Genomic DNA, 17,319 nt, shown 5'->3' with positions numbered 1-17,319 from the left:
TTTAAGTCACCACACTTACTTATTATACACTGCTGTATGTATAGATTGTAAATACACTTTTATTTAATAGAAAAAAAAAAAAAAATAATAATTTACAAATTTTAGTGATTTTTACGAATTTTGTCAGTATTCGAACTTCAGATGATAAAAAATTATCGTGGATTTTCACTCTTTTTTGACTCAACAACAAATATTCTTTCTCTAGAAATGAAACTCATAGAAATAAACTCATAAAAATGTCTTATATTTATAAACAACTCAAAATTAATTAAAAATATTTTGAAAATGTCATGCGTCTACGGGCATTGTTTTTAAAGCTACACCAGAGATCATAAAATTCCCCGTTCTTCCTTAATTTTTTTAAATATTTTTTTGGCACTTTTGTAAACTAAGCAAATACTGGGAATTTTAAATTTTGAAACTCCCGAATACACCAACTAGATTCCAAAAAAATATTGAACTACTGAAGTTGAAAATCGAAGCATTATTTCGACTAGTTATCGTGTACACAGACACAAAAATCACACATCATCATTGTAAATAAGAAAATCACTACATCCATCACTCAGCTCCATAGACATATTATATAAACTTTTTTATATGTTCAGAATCTAAAAAGGGTTTTTATTAAAACCACAGATATATACAATGATATGATTGTCTTTCTGTGGAAAAGTTCTCCTAAATCCATCACAGATTTCTACATAGGTAGCACAGAAGTAGTATAGAAAATTAGAAAATAGAAATCTGTGATACCCATTGACCATTGACTCATGATCTATATTTTAAGATACCTAGTGGGTACAGTTATCTTAAATCGTGCAAAGATTCTACATTATCTATTCTCTATCTATTCTTCGACTTGATTTCTTACTTCCATTATCACAAAAAATTTTATCAATATTTTTATCAGTTTTTAGTGTAATGATTTTTTAAAGATGTGGATGCCCAGTGCTATGTAAACCCAAGTTAAAATTTTTATTTTCAATTCTGTTTTTCAAACACCTCAAAAATGGACGTACTCAATAAATTTCGCTCTACAGTTACAAGTACAATGTCACAATTGTCAACAGTTCTACCTGGCAATCCTGTTACAAGAGAGTATGAAGCTACCAAACATATTGCAAGTGCTGGTGTTGGTATGTACTATTTATTTATTTCATTAATATCACTGTAGACTTGTTACATATTTTTTTATTTAATATTGTGGTTGGTAATGCTAAACTCTTTTTATGAAATTAGGATTACTTTGGAAAATATACAGTGGGTATAAAAAGTCAACGCAACAACCTGCATCTATTTTTGTATTAGAAAAGAGACTATTAGATAAATGGTCAAAAACTGAACGAGAACACATAATAGAGGTTGTCAAAAAAGGTGTTGCCCAACTAGCCAGACTCAAACATCCTCAAGTATTAACTGTTCAACATACTTTAGAAGAATCTAGGTTCATACGATTACAATGTATTGAATGTTAAGTTATTTATTTATATAGTCTAACATTTTCAGAGAAAGTTTGGCATTTGCTACAGAACCTGTGTTTTGTAGTTTGGCTAATGTACTTGGTAAGATGGAAAACACACCTCAGCCAGTGTCCAAAAATCTACAAGATTACAATCTATTTGATATTGATATTAAGTATGGCCTAATGCAACTTGGTCAAGGTCTTGCATTTTTACACAATGATGCTAAGCTACTACATCATAATTTGTGCCCAGAAAATGTTGTAATTAATGAACAAGGAGCATGGAAAATATTTGGATTTGATTTCTGTTCTCAAAGTATCAATCCAGTAGATCCAAATGTAAGGACCATACAATTTAGTTAGTTGATGACATTTTTTTATATATAGATACTTTGTTTATCCAACAGCCCACATGGCCCAGCTGGGAGTATAAGGTTGATGTCCATCCATGGGCACAACCAACTTTAGATTATTTAGCTCCTGAATCAGGTTGTGATCACATCCAAATTAAGGCCAATGACATGTATTCTCTGGGAGTGTTAATTTTTGCCATCTATAACAAAGGAAATGCACCATTACAGTCAAATCACGAATGGTCTATTTATAAACGCAATTTACAAGAAGTATTAAATTAGTTGTTTCTTTTTAAATTCTTTGCTAAAATTTAAATTTAATAGATGAAACATAACACACCGAAAATATCAATTGTTGATGCTGGTCTCCGAGATCCAGTGAGATTATTATTAAGTTATAGACCTGAAGACAGACCTGATGAACATGAATTTTTAAAAGTAAGATATTCATATAGAAAATCAACAGCAAGTTAACTGTTTTAATAATTTTTTAATTTTTATAGATTGAATTTTTTAATGATGTTGGAGTTAAAACATTAAATTATTTGGATTCACTTTTTCAATGGGATAATTTACAGAAATCCCAATTTTATAAAGGCTTACCTCAGATAATGGAAAAATTACCTCACAGAATTTGTCTAAACAGGTAACAATAATTTATAATAAATAATGATAAAACAATATAATATTTATTATTAATATGACATTTTTTAGGATTCTGCCTTGTCTTGTAAAAGATTGTGTTAATCCTGTTATGATACCCTTTGTCTTACCAAATATTTTTTATGTCTGTGAAAACTGCACTAAAGATGAGTTTGTTAATCATATTTTACCATGCTTAAAGCCTATAATGAAAGTGCATGAACCAGTTCAAGTATGTACTTTTTCATCATTACTAATTCAGTATTCATTATTCATGTTACAATTTTAAAGGTTCCTTTCATATTCCTCCAAAAAATGGAATTATTATTAAAATTAGCACCACTAGAAGATCTCAAATCTGATATATTACCAATGTTGTATAAAACATTGGAATTGGATTCAAAACCAGTTCAAGAAACTTGTCTATCTGTGATTCCATCATTAGCTACTCTCGTAGATGGTCCTTCCATGAAAAATGCTTTATTACCTAGGATAAAAAGATTATGTTTGTCAACTTCTGATCTTTCAGTAAGTTAAATTAATGTTATTACAAGATTCTTTATTTAATGTAAGACAATTGTGAAAATACAATAAATGTGTACATCCTTATGATAAATCAATTATCATGTTGATGGTAACACAGCAATAGGGTCTATTTGGCACCTAAGGTCCAAGCAACATGAGCAGTAACTATTGGATTTTATTTAATTTTCTTAGTTTGTTTACTTTCATATAATTAAAAATATATATTGTGAAAATGTGAATACAACTATTTTAACTATAAACTATTTAAATAGCTTTAAAAGTGAAAATTTGAAAAAGAAAAATATTTTGGAATATATTTTATTGAAAGCATAAAACAAATTTATATATACTTCTTATTTTTTTAAGATAATTCAAAAACAATATGAGAGTGCTTTAATGATGAGTTAAAATTATTATTTAATGTATATTTAACTGTTTAGGTTCGTGTAAAATGTCTTGTTTGCATTGGTAAATTAATTGAATATTTAGACAGATGGCTAGTACTTGACGATATTATTCCATTTTTACCTCAAATACCTTCCAAGGACCCAGCTGTGATTATGGGCATTTTAGGTAATTATTATTACTATTTTGTTCTATTAAAAAATAATTTAATTTTGGTATACTTAGGTGTATATAGAATTATTCTTTCTCACAAAAAAATGTATATTACAAAAGAAACTATGGCCCTCAGTATTTTACCTTTTTTAATACCAATGTGTATTGAAAATACACTAACGCTGAATCAGTTCAATGTTTTAATTTCAATTGTGAAAGAAATGATTACTAGTGTTGAAACTGATCATCGAGCTAAATTACAACAACTAAATGAACAGCACAGGTACATACAAATTTAAACTATTTTGCTATTTTTTGAGTATATATTTATATTGAATATTATCAATTAATATGAATAACCCATCACATTTTGCAGATCAATTTCGAATAGTTTAACTTTAGAAAATGGAACAACAACAAAGCCAAATGGTTTGACAAATGAATTTCAATTTGAAAGTTATGTTGAAAAATCTTCAATGCAAATATCTGGTTCCAATGATATAACAACTAATTTATCTTCCAACTATGACAAATCAAAGTATATTTACAGTTTATATTTAATTTTATTAATAATTTTACCACTTTTACATAATCTATAAACAACATATTTAGAGCAAGGAACTGTTGATTTGGTAATAATATTTATTATTTTTTATTTTGTTTTGGTAAAATGTGTTGTTATTGTGGTTAATGTACTCCTAAGTGTCACATAAATCAATTTAAAAATAATACTAATAAATTGTGTAATATTTAGCAAACCACTTACAAAAAAAAAGAATTTATAATTTTTTCAATAGCTAAATTAACAAAAAATTAATTAATTAATTCAGTTTTCTTCATTGTTAGTTATGTAAAAACTGTTTGTTTTTTCAAACCAAACAAAATGTTTAATATTCGTTTGAAATGTTTGAATATTTAACCAATAAAATTAAAATTTGTACCAAATTTGATGAAAAACTTAAGAAAAAATTAAATAGAACTATTGTTAGAGTGAATATAATATTTTTTTAATAAATTTCCATCATATTTTATCTAATTAATATTTTTTTAAAGTTAAGTTCAAGTTTAATTTACAATTTGAATAATTTTGTTGGATTTGGATGTAAATAAATAATTGCTAGTTTAGTTTGGTTCAAGTATGATCATTTTTTTGTTTTTTCATTAAATCAGGTATTATAGCTCCATTACTCATTTTGCATAATAACATTCTACTAAAATTAAATAGAGATTATTTTAATTTTGAATTAAGTCTAAATTTTGAAGACTTAAGATTTTCACAAGCTTAAAAGTAAAAAAAAAAAACATAATTGAAGATTACAAATTTACATTAATTGAAAAATTGTTTACCAAAAGTATAAGCTTGTCAAATGAGCAAAGAATTGTTGTAATTTATTTTTGTGCTATTTAATTCTTTCTAGGACAAACAAATCACAAGATGTACCATTCCGTACGTTTCAGCAAGATGTTACCCTTACTCCAAGCATAGAAAAAATCAATAAAAATAATCCAGTACCCAAGGATCTCACATCGTCTCTGATTGATTCAAATATAAATCAAATAAGTTGGTTAAATCAGATGAAACCTACCACAAGTTCATTATCTCAATCAAAATCAATGGGATTTGAAAATAAATCAATGAGTCTTCAAGGAAGACTTTCAGGACTTGATAACAATTCAGTTAACCCACAAACTAAACCAATGTCGCTTAATAATTCAGCAAGTAACTGGAACGATTTATGGATAAAACAAGAAGAAACTCAGCCACAAATTAAGCAGTTGTCTCTATCTGATATAAATGATTTATTGAGCTGAGAAATTACTTAATCCACTAAACAGTAAATGTTACCTAACTTACTTATTAACTTTATTCAAGTATTTTATATTTTAAACTTTAGTCACTATATTTATTTTTGGGAATTACTTCATTGATTCCTTAATTATTTATTTTTATATTTATTTTATTATTTTCTATTCACCATTTCAAAATAATAATATTTTTTTTTAAATTAATAAATATTCATCTAGTTGAACGTATTCAAAACCAACATTTGGAATAGAAAAAATGTAAAACCTTAAATGTACAACAAAAGTATTATTTTAAATTAAAACAAATCCACTTTTTATCTACTTGAAAAATTAAAATAAATAAAATACTAGGAGGAACAGATTCATTCAAACTATTAGTATTATTAACTTAGTTAAACAAGTAACAAATATATCGAGTAGGAAATTAATTATTTTTTTATTTATTTATTTATTCTTTAATTTGTAATATTATACATTATATTAATTAATGTTTACTAAGCAGAAAAGAATTAATTATGACTGATATTTAAATATATTTGTGATTTAACTGTAATACCAATATACCATGTCAAAGTTACTCCAGTGGGAGGATTCTTCATTCTGGGAAACTTGTCTTTTTTAATTGTATTTTTCATATATCACTTATTGCTCTGATATATATGTAACAGATTTTGTAACATCAAATTTAAAATTTAAAAAGAATTGTAATTTTATAACTATTAACATAAGTATGAAATACACAATATCTCATACATCTTGAAAACTAACTTATTTGTTAAAGAAAAATACATTTTAGTTTCTCTGCAAAATGTTTATATTCTAATCTCTCAAAGATGGATGGATACTGACCAGTAATCACAGACACTAACCATGTTTAGATCTGTGGTATACACTGAATCTCTTCTCTTAGCCCCAAAATATGTACCGGGAAATTCTACTTTTCACCCGTCCCACTTTTTTGACCTGTCACTACTATTAGTTTTTTCTGGTTTTTTATAAATTTTAATTGATATAAATTCCATAACAAAACAATTGAAATAATTTTTCTTTTATCAAGATCATCACCTCGGACTCATGGTTCAATATAGGTATGATGGTACGACCCCTTTAATACTAAGAGTCATCGAGAAAATTCTCTCTCGGTGTCCCAATGAGCTAGTTCAACCCTGCTTTTCTCTTAATTATAATATAAAATCTATTATAATACATTTTTATTATTTATTAACATAATTTTTATTTAGACTGAAATCTGTTACATGTGTTGAACAAATGAACAATAATAGTCTTGATTTATATTGTATACAATTATGATAAAAAATACACAATGAAGAGACCTCCCACTTTCCAGAAGAGGAACTTAGATGTGAAATAGTTATACTACATTTATTTATACATTTATAGTACATTACTCTCCATTTCTTTTTAATATAATTATTATATATTTAGATAAATAGATTGCAACAATGTTATCTTTGTATTATTACAACGGTAAATTAACAATTAGTAAAAATAAACTAATTACCATTTTTAATCCATTTGCTTGTCATGGAAGGTCTGAGAAGACAAAACAATATTTGTTTCACAATTTATTTTTATTCACATAGGTGTAATATGGGAGGGGGAGACTTTGGTGTTAAAAATGTTAGTCCTCCACTTCCCTGAAATTTTAATGGACTTCCGCTCATGTTTATATTACTGATGATTGATAATAATACTTAAAAATATAGTGAACTAAGTACATTAAATAAAATGTTTTGTACAATTTAATTTAAAACCGATTAATTATAGATAATGCGTTGCCATATTTCTATAACTATTCACTCATTGTTTTTCAGACATTACCATAGCCAGTTGCTGCATAGACAGTAGTATAATAATAAGTTGTCTTATTATTTTAAAATTATGATTTATATTTCCAGCTTCTATACATTTTTTTGTACAGTTATTGAGTTATTGAATACCAGTGAAATTATTGAAATAATATTATATTTATACAAAACACATATTATTGTAATTATAAATAAAAATGTCATTTTGAATAATTAGTTTTTGTTTTATTTCATTTAGGTATACTAATCAAATATTGTCAATAATTAGTAATTGGAGTAATTATTGGGTTATGACTTATGAATGATGATAAGTGACATGTGAAGGAATGAGCAGGAGGATTAAATGGTTAATGCCTTAATGTTAATCCTGCTTAAAATAATATTTTTATTACCTTAAAAAAATGTTCTGTAGGTTTATACTTTTTTTTATGAATTTTAACATAGCATGGCATAGCTAGTCCATGCATTTTCTCAACCTCATAATGTAGTTATACCTATGTGTTCATTATCCTCATACTTGAATTTTGCATTTTAATGGCATAATATATTGCAGTTGGTCGGCGGTGTATTTATGGGAAGTAGCTGGGTGAGCTTTAGCCCCCCGAAAATTAAAAAATCTAAAAATTGTTTTCTGAGTCAGCAATAATTTCAAATTGCATTTTATTGATTTCAAAAATTGTAACTTTATTTTATTAGCTTATTTCATCCCAATATTGCTCATAGAAAAAAATTTGGCCGAACACGGGAGAACGAATACTGGGAATCATAGACACTTATTGTAAACCTGTTGATAATGGCAGCCAAGAGGCTGAATATGACTTATGAATTTCTAAACGAATCTTGAAAACCGAACCGTCTAGTACAGTAAGTGGGGACAACATTTATCTCCCCTATTTATGTTTTTAATCCGTCCTTTTAATTTGCATTTGACCTCCTTGTAATTTGTACACAAGACCCTGTAAACTTTAGCTCACAAGTGGAATTGGGATATAGGATTTAATTTTAAAAAGCACTTGATTGCATGAAGGACCCCAGCTACTTATTGAGTACCAACTCAATGCAATTAGTGCTTCTGAAAATATATCATTTTTTCCATGATTGGTTGTATTATGTGATTATTTTTTAATTTACAAAAAAAAATTTTTTTAACATTAATTTACTATATTATGGGAAAGTTGGAATTGTTTGTTTTTACAATCCATACCAACATAATTTATGAATATGGTACAAATAATTTAATAATTTATACAAGACAAAATTATAATTATTATTATTGACTTAAATCACACAATATACAATTAATATAATACAATTAATAAACATTATGAAAAAATTATAAGGGTTATGTACAAATTACAATAGCAATATAAAATAAATAAGCAGAAAATAATAATTTTGTTTATTGTGTAGGGGTTGTAACAACATATTTTGTGTCTAATCCCAGAAGTATGTTTTTGTTATCGTCTGGTGAAAGACAAACAATTATATTAACTTTTGTTCTATTATTTATGAGAGATTTCATGGAATTTATAACTAATTGCCTATTATTTTGGTTTGATAAATATTCTTCAATATTCATCATTTTTATCTTTAAAATCTTTCCAATAATACGTTCAGCGTTTTTATCATAACAGCATACTTCTATAGCTTGTGAATCATTTTTTCCATAAAGGAAATTCATCATAAAAAAAAATGTAAGATGTACAATACTAAAACATGTAGGACACTTGTACTCCACTTTTGAAGATTGAGTTATAGATTTGAGGTAACATTTCTGAATAAATGCGTTGCATTTTGTACAGTATCCACTAACAATTTCATTATTATCAAATATGTTTGGTACAGTATGTATAAGTCTACAAGGACCTATACATTGTGTGGGTTCATTTACATTATTCAGTTTAAAATTATTTGATTGAGTTTCTCGATTTAATGTTGATGTTTCTGGTTGACTGTTAAAGAAACTAGGTGAACATGAACCATCTGTGGAAGAGCTTGGTGAAGTGTTTCTTTGCAAAAAGGTATCTTTATTTGATGAAGTGAGTAATGAGTTTTCATTACACTTTTGGACTTCATTATCTGATCTTAAATGTTTGATAGGTAATGAATTGTCATCAATAATATCAACTTTTTTTTTGCCAAGTGAACCAGCACTGCTGTGCACATAATTGTCCTTTTTCTTAATCTGTGTAGATGTTAAAAAATCTTGACACGGTGACAAATTAACAATATCATCATCATCATCATCATCATCATCATCATCAGACAAATTTACAAATTGTATATTATTATGTTCACATTGTTGAACATTTAAACGTTCTGTTTCCAACGGAGAAATATTTGTATTCAGCTCCTGAATATTATCAGTTAAAACTAATTTGACATCATTGGACATTTTTTTCAATTTAAGCTTAGTCGCATGTTTTAATTCACTTGGTATTGAAAAATGTCTAGTAGGAGGTCGAAGAGAATTTACAATACCAGTTTCTATTGGATCAGCTTTAATATTATGACTATATCCATTCATATGCAGTAAAAATATGTCTGAATCATTAATATTTTCAACTTTAACATCGTTTAAGCTTATTCGTTGATTAAGTGACAATGAATTAAAATCGTTACTTGGGGTTTTAACTAAAATATCAACTCTGTTTGAACAAAAATCATATTTTACCCCAGATGCTGTTTCTTTATTTATATTTTTGTATCCACTACCAAAATGAGAATATTTGAGGGTTTTTAATTTGGATTTATCACAACTTAGTAATGTTAATGATAGTACCTCATCATCATCATTAAACCTTACGATTTTTTTAATATTTCCAAATATTGAATAAACACCAGAACCAGTTAATAGTGAAAGATTTTTTTCAAGTATGGAATTCGATTTTTCTAACAAATGTTTATATTTAAATAAGATAACTGAAGAGTGGTCTTGTGGTCGGACTAAAACAGTTAATTTGTTAGAATTGCAAATAGTAAACTGTTTAAGAACAACTCCATTAATTAAAACTATTCTATCATTTTCACATAAATTATTCACTAATGAACTGAAGTATTCACCCTTATTGTTTTTGATGTTTATACAACTTACAAAATACTTTTTACTGTTTTTTCTTAACAGAGATTTTGAAGAGTTTGTTTTTTGAATTTGTAATGGAGTAAGATTTGCTTTGAGCAAAATTAAATCCATACCGGTTATAGTTCTCGTGTTAGAATTTTGAATACTTTTCCTATTAAACTCAAAAACGTTGTTAAATTCATTCTTAATGTTTAATAATATTTCATCAATATCTTCTTCATCATGCATGGAATATGTTTTCATTGTTGTCCACATTTTGTTAACCTGTTAAAGAAGATTTAACTTAGTAAATTGTCTAGATGATAAAAATATACAATTCTATTAAGTATTTATTACAAATATTTTCCATAAACCCAATCAATTTTTGGGTTATTGCTTTTTTTTTTATTATACAACTAAGCTCTGATTAACATAAGAAGTAACCTCAACCTTTTACACAAGGGCATTAAGTGTGGCTTTACTATACAGATGCACAATTGGTTCACTTGGTGGTGGGATCTAACTTGACCCTTGCCCAACAAAAACTGGTCAATTGTATAGTTTCACTGTATTCAAGCTTTTGATTCCAAACTTCATTTAAAACTATCATCAATTTATCGTTGGAAATTTTATAAGAAGAGTTTGAGTTAGAACTTTTTAGAAATGCCTCTATGGGGAAAAATTTGAAAATGTGAAATGAAACTTAGGTACCAAAGGAGTTTTTTTTTATTTTAATAATATATTTTTTTAACTCGTTCATATTATTTTATTGTAGTGCTTGTACAAAAGAAAAAAAATAGTTTGTTTAACATTATGGAACAAAATATAACATTTTTTTATTTTACTAACTTGATGTCAATACCTTTTGAAATGAATGTTTGAGATATATTATAAATATTATTGTCTTAAACCTTATTATCCGAAATAATTCCATAATATTACATGGTATAAAGATGATACAAATACTAGTCATCAGTACTTACGGTATGTAGATAATTCACTTATAGCTTATAGAGTATAGACACTCTGTTGTACGCCACAATCAGGACCAAATCGTAAAAAGAACATTAACTGGGAACTGAGCTCTGGAGTATTTATCTACTGCCAGAAATACGTCAACACAAAGGTTACAATATTAAACAGGAGTATCATCAAATACTTAAAAATTAATTTTAACAGGCAACATGTTACAGGCCTTCATACTACAACAGAAGTTATAATGAGTACATTTATTTTGTCACGACTCACAGGCAGGTTGCCGAAAAATGATAAGGAGAAGGTCTAAGATCATAATAAAATACAATTAATGGAGGCTTGGAGCGGAACAAATTCACTTTAGCTAGGTATGCTACGCGGCCATTATGCTATTCATTTATCACTGTGAATATGAAATTACCCGCGTTTATTTTATCATTGCTTAAAATATATTGATTAATGAGTTGCAAAATGGTGGCATAACCATAGCCTTATATTATAAAATAGAACCTTACTTTACCTAGGTAGTAGGTACCTTGCATTATTTTTCTGAAACATACGTTTTTCGATGAGTTAAGAACGATGGCGTAGAATATATTTTGCTGAAATCATCATTTTGGAAGTTAAATGTTTTCAGTTTGCGATTTTACGTTTATATACGACATAATAATACGCATGCGCTCAACACCTAACTCTGCTACCACGCCCAGCGTTTATAACGAATTTTTATTTTTTTTTTACGTATTTTTAAAGGATTCTACACCCATGGCCACATGTATTGTCTCCACTCTCCGTCTAACAAAATGTACAGCATAGCAACAATTATTTTACGGAGGATAGAACATAGAACTCGAGGTGTAGTTATAATTTTACTATTTACAATGTAATTGAGAAAATTATCTGTGAAATTACGTTTTTATATTTTTGATATTTTTCATACGAAAAAGTTCACACTGTTTCAAAATCCATTATTTTTGTGTTTTTCAAACTCGAATAACTTTTTCACGGCCTCCTTGGTTCTTTCCCGCGCCAAACAGTTTTTACTATGTAGTAGGTACCTATGTTTTAAATTTGTAAGACTGAGAAAACTATATAGGTACATGCGAGTGTAGCGTTTTTCTTAACGAGTTAAGAATGATGATGAAATCAGAATTTGGAATATGCACAATCGTCAAACAGGCATCAGATAAGCATCTTGTTTCTACAACACACATAAATTAGGATATTAAAAAAGTAAACACATTTCTGTCTTCTGACTTAATCAAAATGTTAGGTATTTATTTACATATTACTCATCGTAATCAGTACTATCTTGTTTTAAACTTTTGAAGTATATGTAGTTAAGAATTGCAAAATCGATGGTGAAGTCAGAATTTGGTAAAACTAGTTTTAAGGTCACAGCTAATTTAAATTTAGTGTTTTTTTACACATCCGCCCATGGGCTTTCATTTATTGCGACCACTTATTGACGACTTCAATTTATGTATAAGTATTAAATACAATATCCTAAAAAAATTTTCTTGCAACGATCAAAATATAGATAGATTGGAACATTTTAAAGTTTTTGAATCTAAAATTTTATTTTAAAATGTATGAGGTTTTATATGACTTTTAGGTACCTATATAAATTTAACAAACTTCATATTTCTATGCATAAGTAAATAAATATATGATCTAAATCGCTAAATATAAAAAGAAACAATGCATATTTCAGATTAAAGAAGTTCAAAACTTTCAATTTTGTCACTAAATATTTTTACAACCCTTTCACAGATTAAAATGTGTATATTATCATTTATTAATAATTTACATTTAACTTATAGGTTTCGATATTATAAAAAATAAAAATAATTTAGTGCATTATTCAAAATGTTGCGGCTTTTTTGAGTTTTTTTAGTATATAATTATAATAATATTGACCTAAAAAAAGCTAAAGGGAGACGGGCACTGCTCCCACTTGCATTCATACGCGGAAGCCTTTTATCATGCTACCTATATTATATTGACATTAATATGGCATAAATACACAGGTATATATAGGCATCTGGTTATAGTTGAATCAATAACTTTTCCGTTTTAAATATGAAAAACGAAATAATATGTTAAATAATATATGTTGGACCATGGTAACGATATTTGTTTATTTAAATACCAAAGTTTAAAAAATGAATCATGTACATTGTACCTACGTATACTCACTAATCGGACACTGCATGAGATGAGAAACGTTGGCTGTGTTGTAGATCATAGGGGAATGTCCATTGAACGGTAGTGGAGCTTAATCAGACATATTGAACTAAGGACGATGACGAGAGGACCATACCGGCGGGTCGTCGAACCGGGATGTTGGTGGGCCTCTGCGGTGATCGGGCAACATTCTCGTTGGGGCCACGACTTAGCGCACAGTGTACTACAACAACCAGATGCGGCCGAACTCGAATCAACCGGAGGAGTAGGAGGATGTGAGCTCGATGGTGATAAAAATAAAATATGGCATGCAGGCGCAGACAAAGGACCAGGATCGGCAGGACGAGTTTTAAGTTCAGCCACCTGCGAAGGATCACCCAATGTAAATGCTGAGAGGGAAACCGGCCCAGCCCGTGTTCGCTCTATGTGGTCGGGAAAGTGGCCGGGCGAATCGGACGAGAAAGCAAGGTTGCAGATTGAGGTGCTTGTGCCTGAGAGGGAGTCGAAACCACGGAGGCGGTGACATGATCGAGGAGGAACTAACTGAAGTGACGACGGTGAAACTGAAGGGGGTAAAAAGCGATTTGGCAAATCCAAGGAAGTATTGGCAGTTCACTTAGAAGCGCGACAACAAGTGTACCTATTTGAGCACAATATAATATAGTACCAAATAGAATATCCTTATAAGTGAGTTATAAGTTTATACTTACATCATTATGAATTAAGAGTGTTACAACATATTATAACAATATGTAGAAGAATCGTGAAAAAAAAATCAAAATTGATGATTTCGTTTCATATTTTCAGCATACAAATGCAACCGACAAGTTTTCAATATACTAGCAGGGATTCTTGAAAATGTATCGCGCTTCTTGGAACTGCCACCTCCACTCTCCTTACCCTTCCATCAGTTTCACAGTCACCAAGTTCCTCCAGTCACCGTCTCCGGGGCCGACGCACAAGGCGCACCTAGGTCTGCAGCCAAAAGTTTTCTAGTCCGAACCGCCCGGCTGACCGCACAAAACGAACACGGGTCGGTTTCCAGGAGGTGGGCGGCATTTCCGGTGATTGTAGTCCTTCGGGAAAGGTTGGTTTTCAGACTCGTCTGTAGTTGCTCCTGCTCCTGTGGTTGCCGCATGCCATAACCACCGTCGAGTACCACATCCTCTTGCTCCGTCGAGAGTATTGCTGACTGAGTCGCAGTCGGCCGTAAGTTGTGGTGCACTGCGCGGTCGGCCCAAAGAGAACCCAACCTGCAGGCTCGGTTGTCGCCGACGTCGCCCTAAATCCTCTATTGTTGTCTTTGGTGCAATATGTCTGTAAAACGGCTATAATGGACACATTCTCTGATTCTGTACCAGCGTTTCTTCCCTCAATTATTTGTCCGGTTTCCTTCAGTGATCGTGACCAAAAGTTACACACTAAAAGTTGAACAATTTCAATGTTAATGAAAAAAATTGTAAAGATTAATATTGTTAATATTTTTTTTTTTTTGTTCAAAACTTATAACAAGCAGGTGTACAATTAAATGTTAATAAAAAAAATGTATAGACTAATACTGATTATATTATTTAATTTTTTTGTTCTTAACTTAAAATATTATACCTATTCCTATTATAACTAAAATGGCTATACACTGACACACCGTTAATAATTATAATTTGTACTAAATAAAAACTCAATAAACGTGAAGTGTGTAGGTTAGGTTAGTAAGTATAGGTATGTGAACACTTTTTCAAGAAATATCGATAGGTATATTATTAATGATGCCTATTGATTTTAAGTTCTATAATAATGGTCATAATTATATACCTAATACTAATAATTACAAAACTATGAGTTCGACTCCCAAATCAAATTAATGGGCTATTGGAATCCTAGTTGGAATAAATGATTTTCGTACATTTTTTTTGTTACACTAGGTATCGTTCTTAACTCATTAGTCATTGAAATACGTATGCTAATATTATAAAAACGCTGGGTAGTTAAAATGAATACTGAATGCCGGTAGATATATATAATGGATAATATTATTTTTTATAATATCCACATGTAATCTATAACGGTGAATCATGTTATGGATTATGGATAGATCTAAGGGCGTTTTGTTGTGGTGGGGTGGAGGTTAGGGTTCGATCTCAAATATATTATATTAACTGTTAATCAATTTAATTTACGAAACTCAATTAATTATAATACGTAATTTAACATTTACCGTAAGATCCAAAAGGAGGTTACCATTTGAGGCAGCTTGGAACTTGAACATTATTATTATACCTATCTATTTCTCAGTAAAGAATCATCGTATGGGAATGGAAATTCAGAAAAATTCGGAAAACATGAACAAATTGGAGAATATTAAAATAATATATTTCCGAAAAAAACAGTATTTTTGGAAAATTAAAAATTGTATTTAAGCTTAAAGTAATCGAATTATAAGAAAACATAGTTAAAAAAAATAGACAAAGAAACCTATCATTATTATTATTTATTTCACATATTTTGTCAATAGTAAAGTATATAGTCTCTCATTACACAACACACCAACAAGTAACAACCAATGGGTACTGCATGTCTGCATAGGTTAATTTGATGATATGTCTCTCTTTAAAAGAAATTTCAGTCCGTTTAGAAGTAGGTTTTTTAAAAATATGTCCTTCCGCCAGGTGGAAAAAAATATGACTTATTCTGCGTGAGGTATTTCGATTTTCGAGGATTACTAGTAAAAAATTCCTAGTACTTTTTTTTAACAATCTGGAGAAACTATCAAAAAACTTCTGGTAGCAGAAATATTTATGCAACATTGCAACACCAATCGTGACAAAATCTATTTTAATCTTCCTTTAGATATTTTCACACTATTACCTATACGCTATACACATTTGACCAATTGTAATGCTGAAATACTAAAACAATTAATAAACATTTTCACCACGATCATACAAATATTAAATAATAAATACCAAGGTACCTGGTTATACAGTTTTTACTGACTGCATTATGCGAATCATTATAACAAATAGATAGAGTAGTAACACAGTTGTGACCGAACAATCAGTGGTGTGCCCAGGAAATTTCAATGGGGGGGGGATATAAGTTATAAATGTTTAAAAGTAATATCCATAGACATATATAAATGTTTATATATGTCTATGGTAAAATCTAATAAGTTGAAGTCAACAAAAAAAAGTCAATGGGGGGGGGGGGGATATAACCCCTAATCTCCCCCCCCCCTAGAGCATGCCACTGCGTACAACAATGTAATAATGCATATTAGCTATAATTCATATACCATTTTAGGATTAATTCATAATTGATAGTTTCAACTTATGACCAGGTAACATTAAAAAGCTTATTAGTTAAGCACTAAATTCGTGAACTCCTAAATACTTAGAAAACTGTAATTGGTTGTTTAAAATCAATCACGTGTGTCATATACTAAACACGCGCTGTCATTAAGCCGCCACTCATAGTTTTTACGAAAATAACAACTTCAAAGGACACCACAAGGACGTTGGCCAAAGCCCTTGAGCTCGGCCCAAGACAAGTAAACAGAAACCATTTGTTAGGGAGCCCGGACCCAGGGGAAAGGAGCACTGGAACACCTCTCGTTTACAAAACAAACATTTTTCATTAGTTATTAAAAATCATAGCATCGTAAAAATATTTTTAATTTAAGTGCCTTCTCTGTACAGAGACTTTGGATCCGATAGAAATTAACTGCCATTGCAATTATTATTCTTGAATTTTTTTTCAACCATTCAATCAAAAACCCATCAATCCGGATCCCTGGCAGTCCGCAACATACATCACAGTGTTAATCATTATTTTCTTAATAACTAATAATATAAATCATATTGTAAGAAAAGTAAATCATTAAATGTATCAACAATTTAAATATAGGTAGGTGCATCAAAT

General features: G+C 29.2%; 2 protein-coding genes across 8 annotated transcripts; one reads left to right on the top strand and one right to left on the bottom strand.

Annotated features, from left to right (window-relative positions):
* The first annotated feature begins 843 nt into the window (after nt 1-843).
* Nucleotides 844-6,667, top strand: LOC111040290 (SCY1-like protein 2). Its single transcript, XM_022324143.1, has 12 exons — nt 844-1,139; nt 1,243-1,447; nt 1,510-1,804; nt 1,873-2,088; nt 2,143-2,256; nt 2,322-2,464; nt 2,533-2,692; nt 2,752-2,988; nt 3,426-3,558; nt 3,616-3,826; nt 3,920-4,081; nt 4,962-6,667. The coding sequence occupies exons 1-12, from the start codon at nt 1,013-1,015 to the stop codon at nt 5,353-5,355; spliced, it is 2,397 nt and encodes a 798-aa protein (XP_022179835.1). The 5' UTR covers nt 844-1,012; the 3' UTR covers nt 5,356-6,667.
* Nucleotides 6,668-8,455: 1,788 nt separating this feature from the next.
* Nucleotides 8,456-13,524, bottom strand: LOC111040291. Of its 7 annotated transcripts, none has more exons than XM_022324149.1 (2): nt 13,414-13,524; nt 8,456-10,524 (listed from the first exon to the last, which is right to left on the bottom strand). In XM_022324149.1, the coding sequence occupies exon 2, from the start codon at nt 10,513-10,515 to the stop codon at nt 8,578-8,580; it is 1,938 nt and encodes a 645-aa protein (XP_022179841.1). In that variant the 5' UTR covers nt 10,516-10,524; nt 13,414-13,524; the 3' UTR covers nt 8,456-8,577. The 7 variants fall into 7 exon arrangements, with proteins under 7 accessions (XP_022179841.1, XP_022179842.1, XP_022179840.1 ...); XM_022324150.1 differs by having other exon boundaries at nt 13,404-13,505; XM_022324148.1 differs by lacking the exon at nt 13,414-13,524 and adding an exon at nt 11,775-11,858.
* Between the last annotated feature and the right edge of the window lie 3,795 nt (nt 13,525-17,319).

This window comes from Myzus persicae, unplaced genomic scaffold (genome assembly GCF_001856785.1).
Source record: "Myzus persicae strain clone G006 unplaced genomic scaffold, MPER_G0061.0, whole genome shotgun sequence".
Lineage (NCBI taxonomy): Eukaryota > Metazoa > Arthropoda > Insecta > Hemiptera > Aphididae > Myzus > Myzus persicae.
Note: the sequence above shows the minus strand (reverse complement) of the source record. Positions and strands in the feature narration are given on the sequence as shown.

Bases quoted from the DNA above. Each gene is read 5' to 3' on its own strand.
- LOC111040290 (XM_022324143.1), top strand. From the start codon at position 1,013: ATGGACGTACTCAATAAATTTCGCTCTACAGTTACAAGTACAATGTCA. The intron at 1,140-1,242 runs GTATGTACTATT...TTATGAAATTAG, and splicing joins TATTGCAAGTGCTGGTGTTG to GATTACTTTGGAAAATATAC. The intron at 1,805-1,872 runs GTAAGGACCATA...TTTATCCAACAG, and splicing joins TCAATCCAGTAGATCCAAAT to CCCACATGGCCCAGCTGGGA.
- LOC111040291 (XM_022324144.1), bottom strand. From the start codon at position 11,756: ATGCAAGGTACCTACTACCTAGGTAAA. The intron at 10,525-11,729 runs GTAAGGTTCTAT...CTTCTTTAACAG, and splicing joins GTACCTACTACCTAGGTAAA to GTTAACAAAATGTGGACAAC.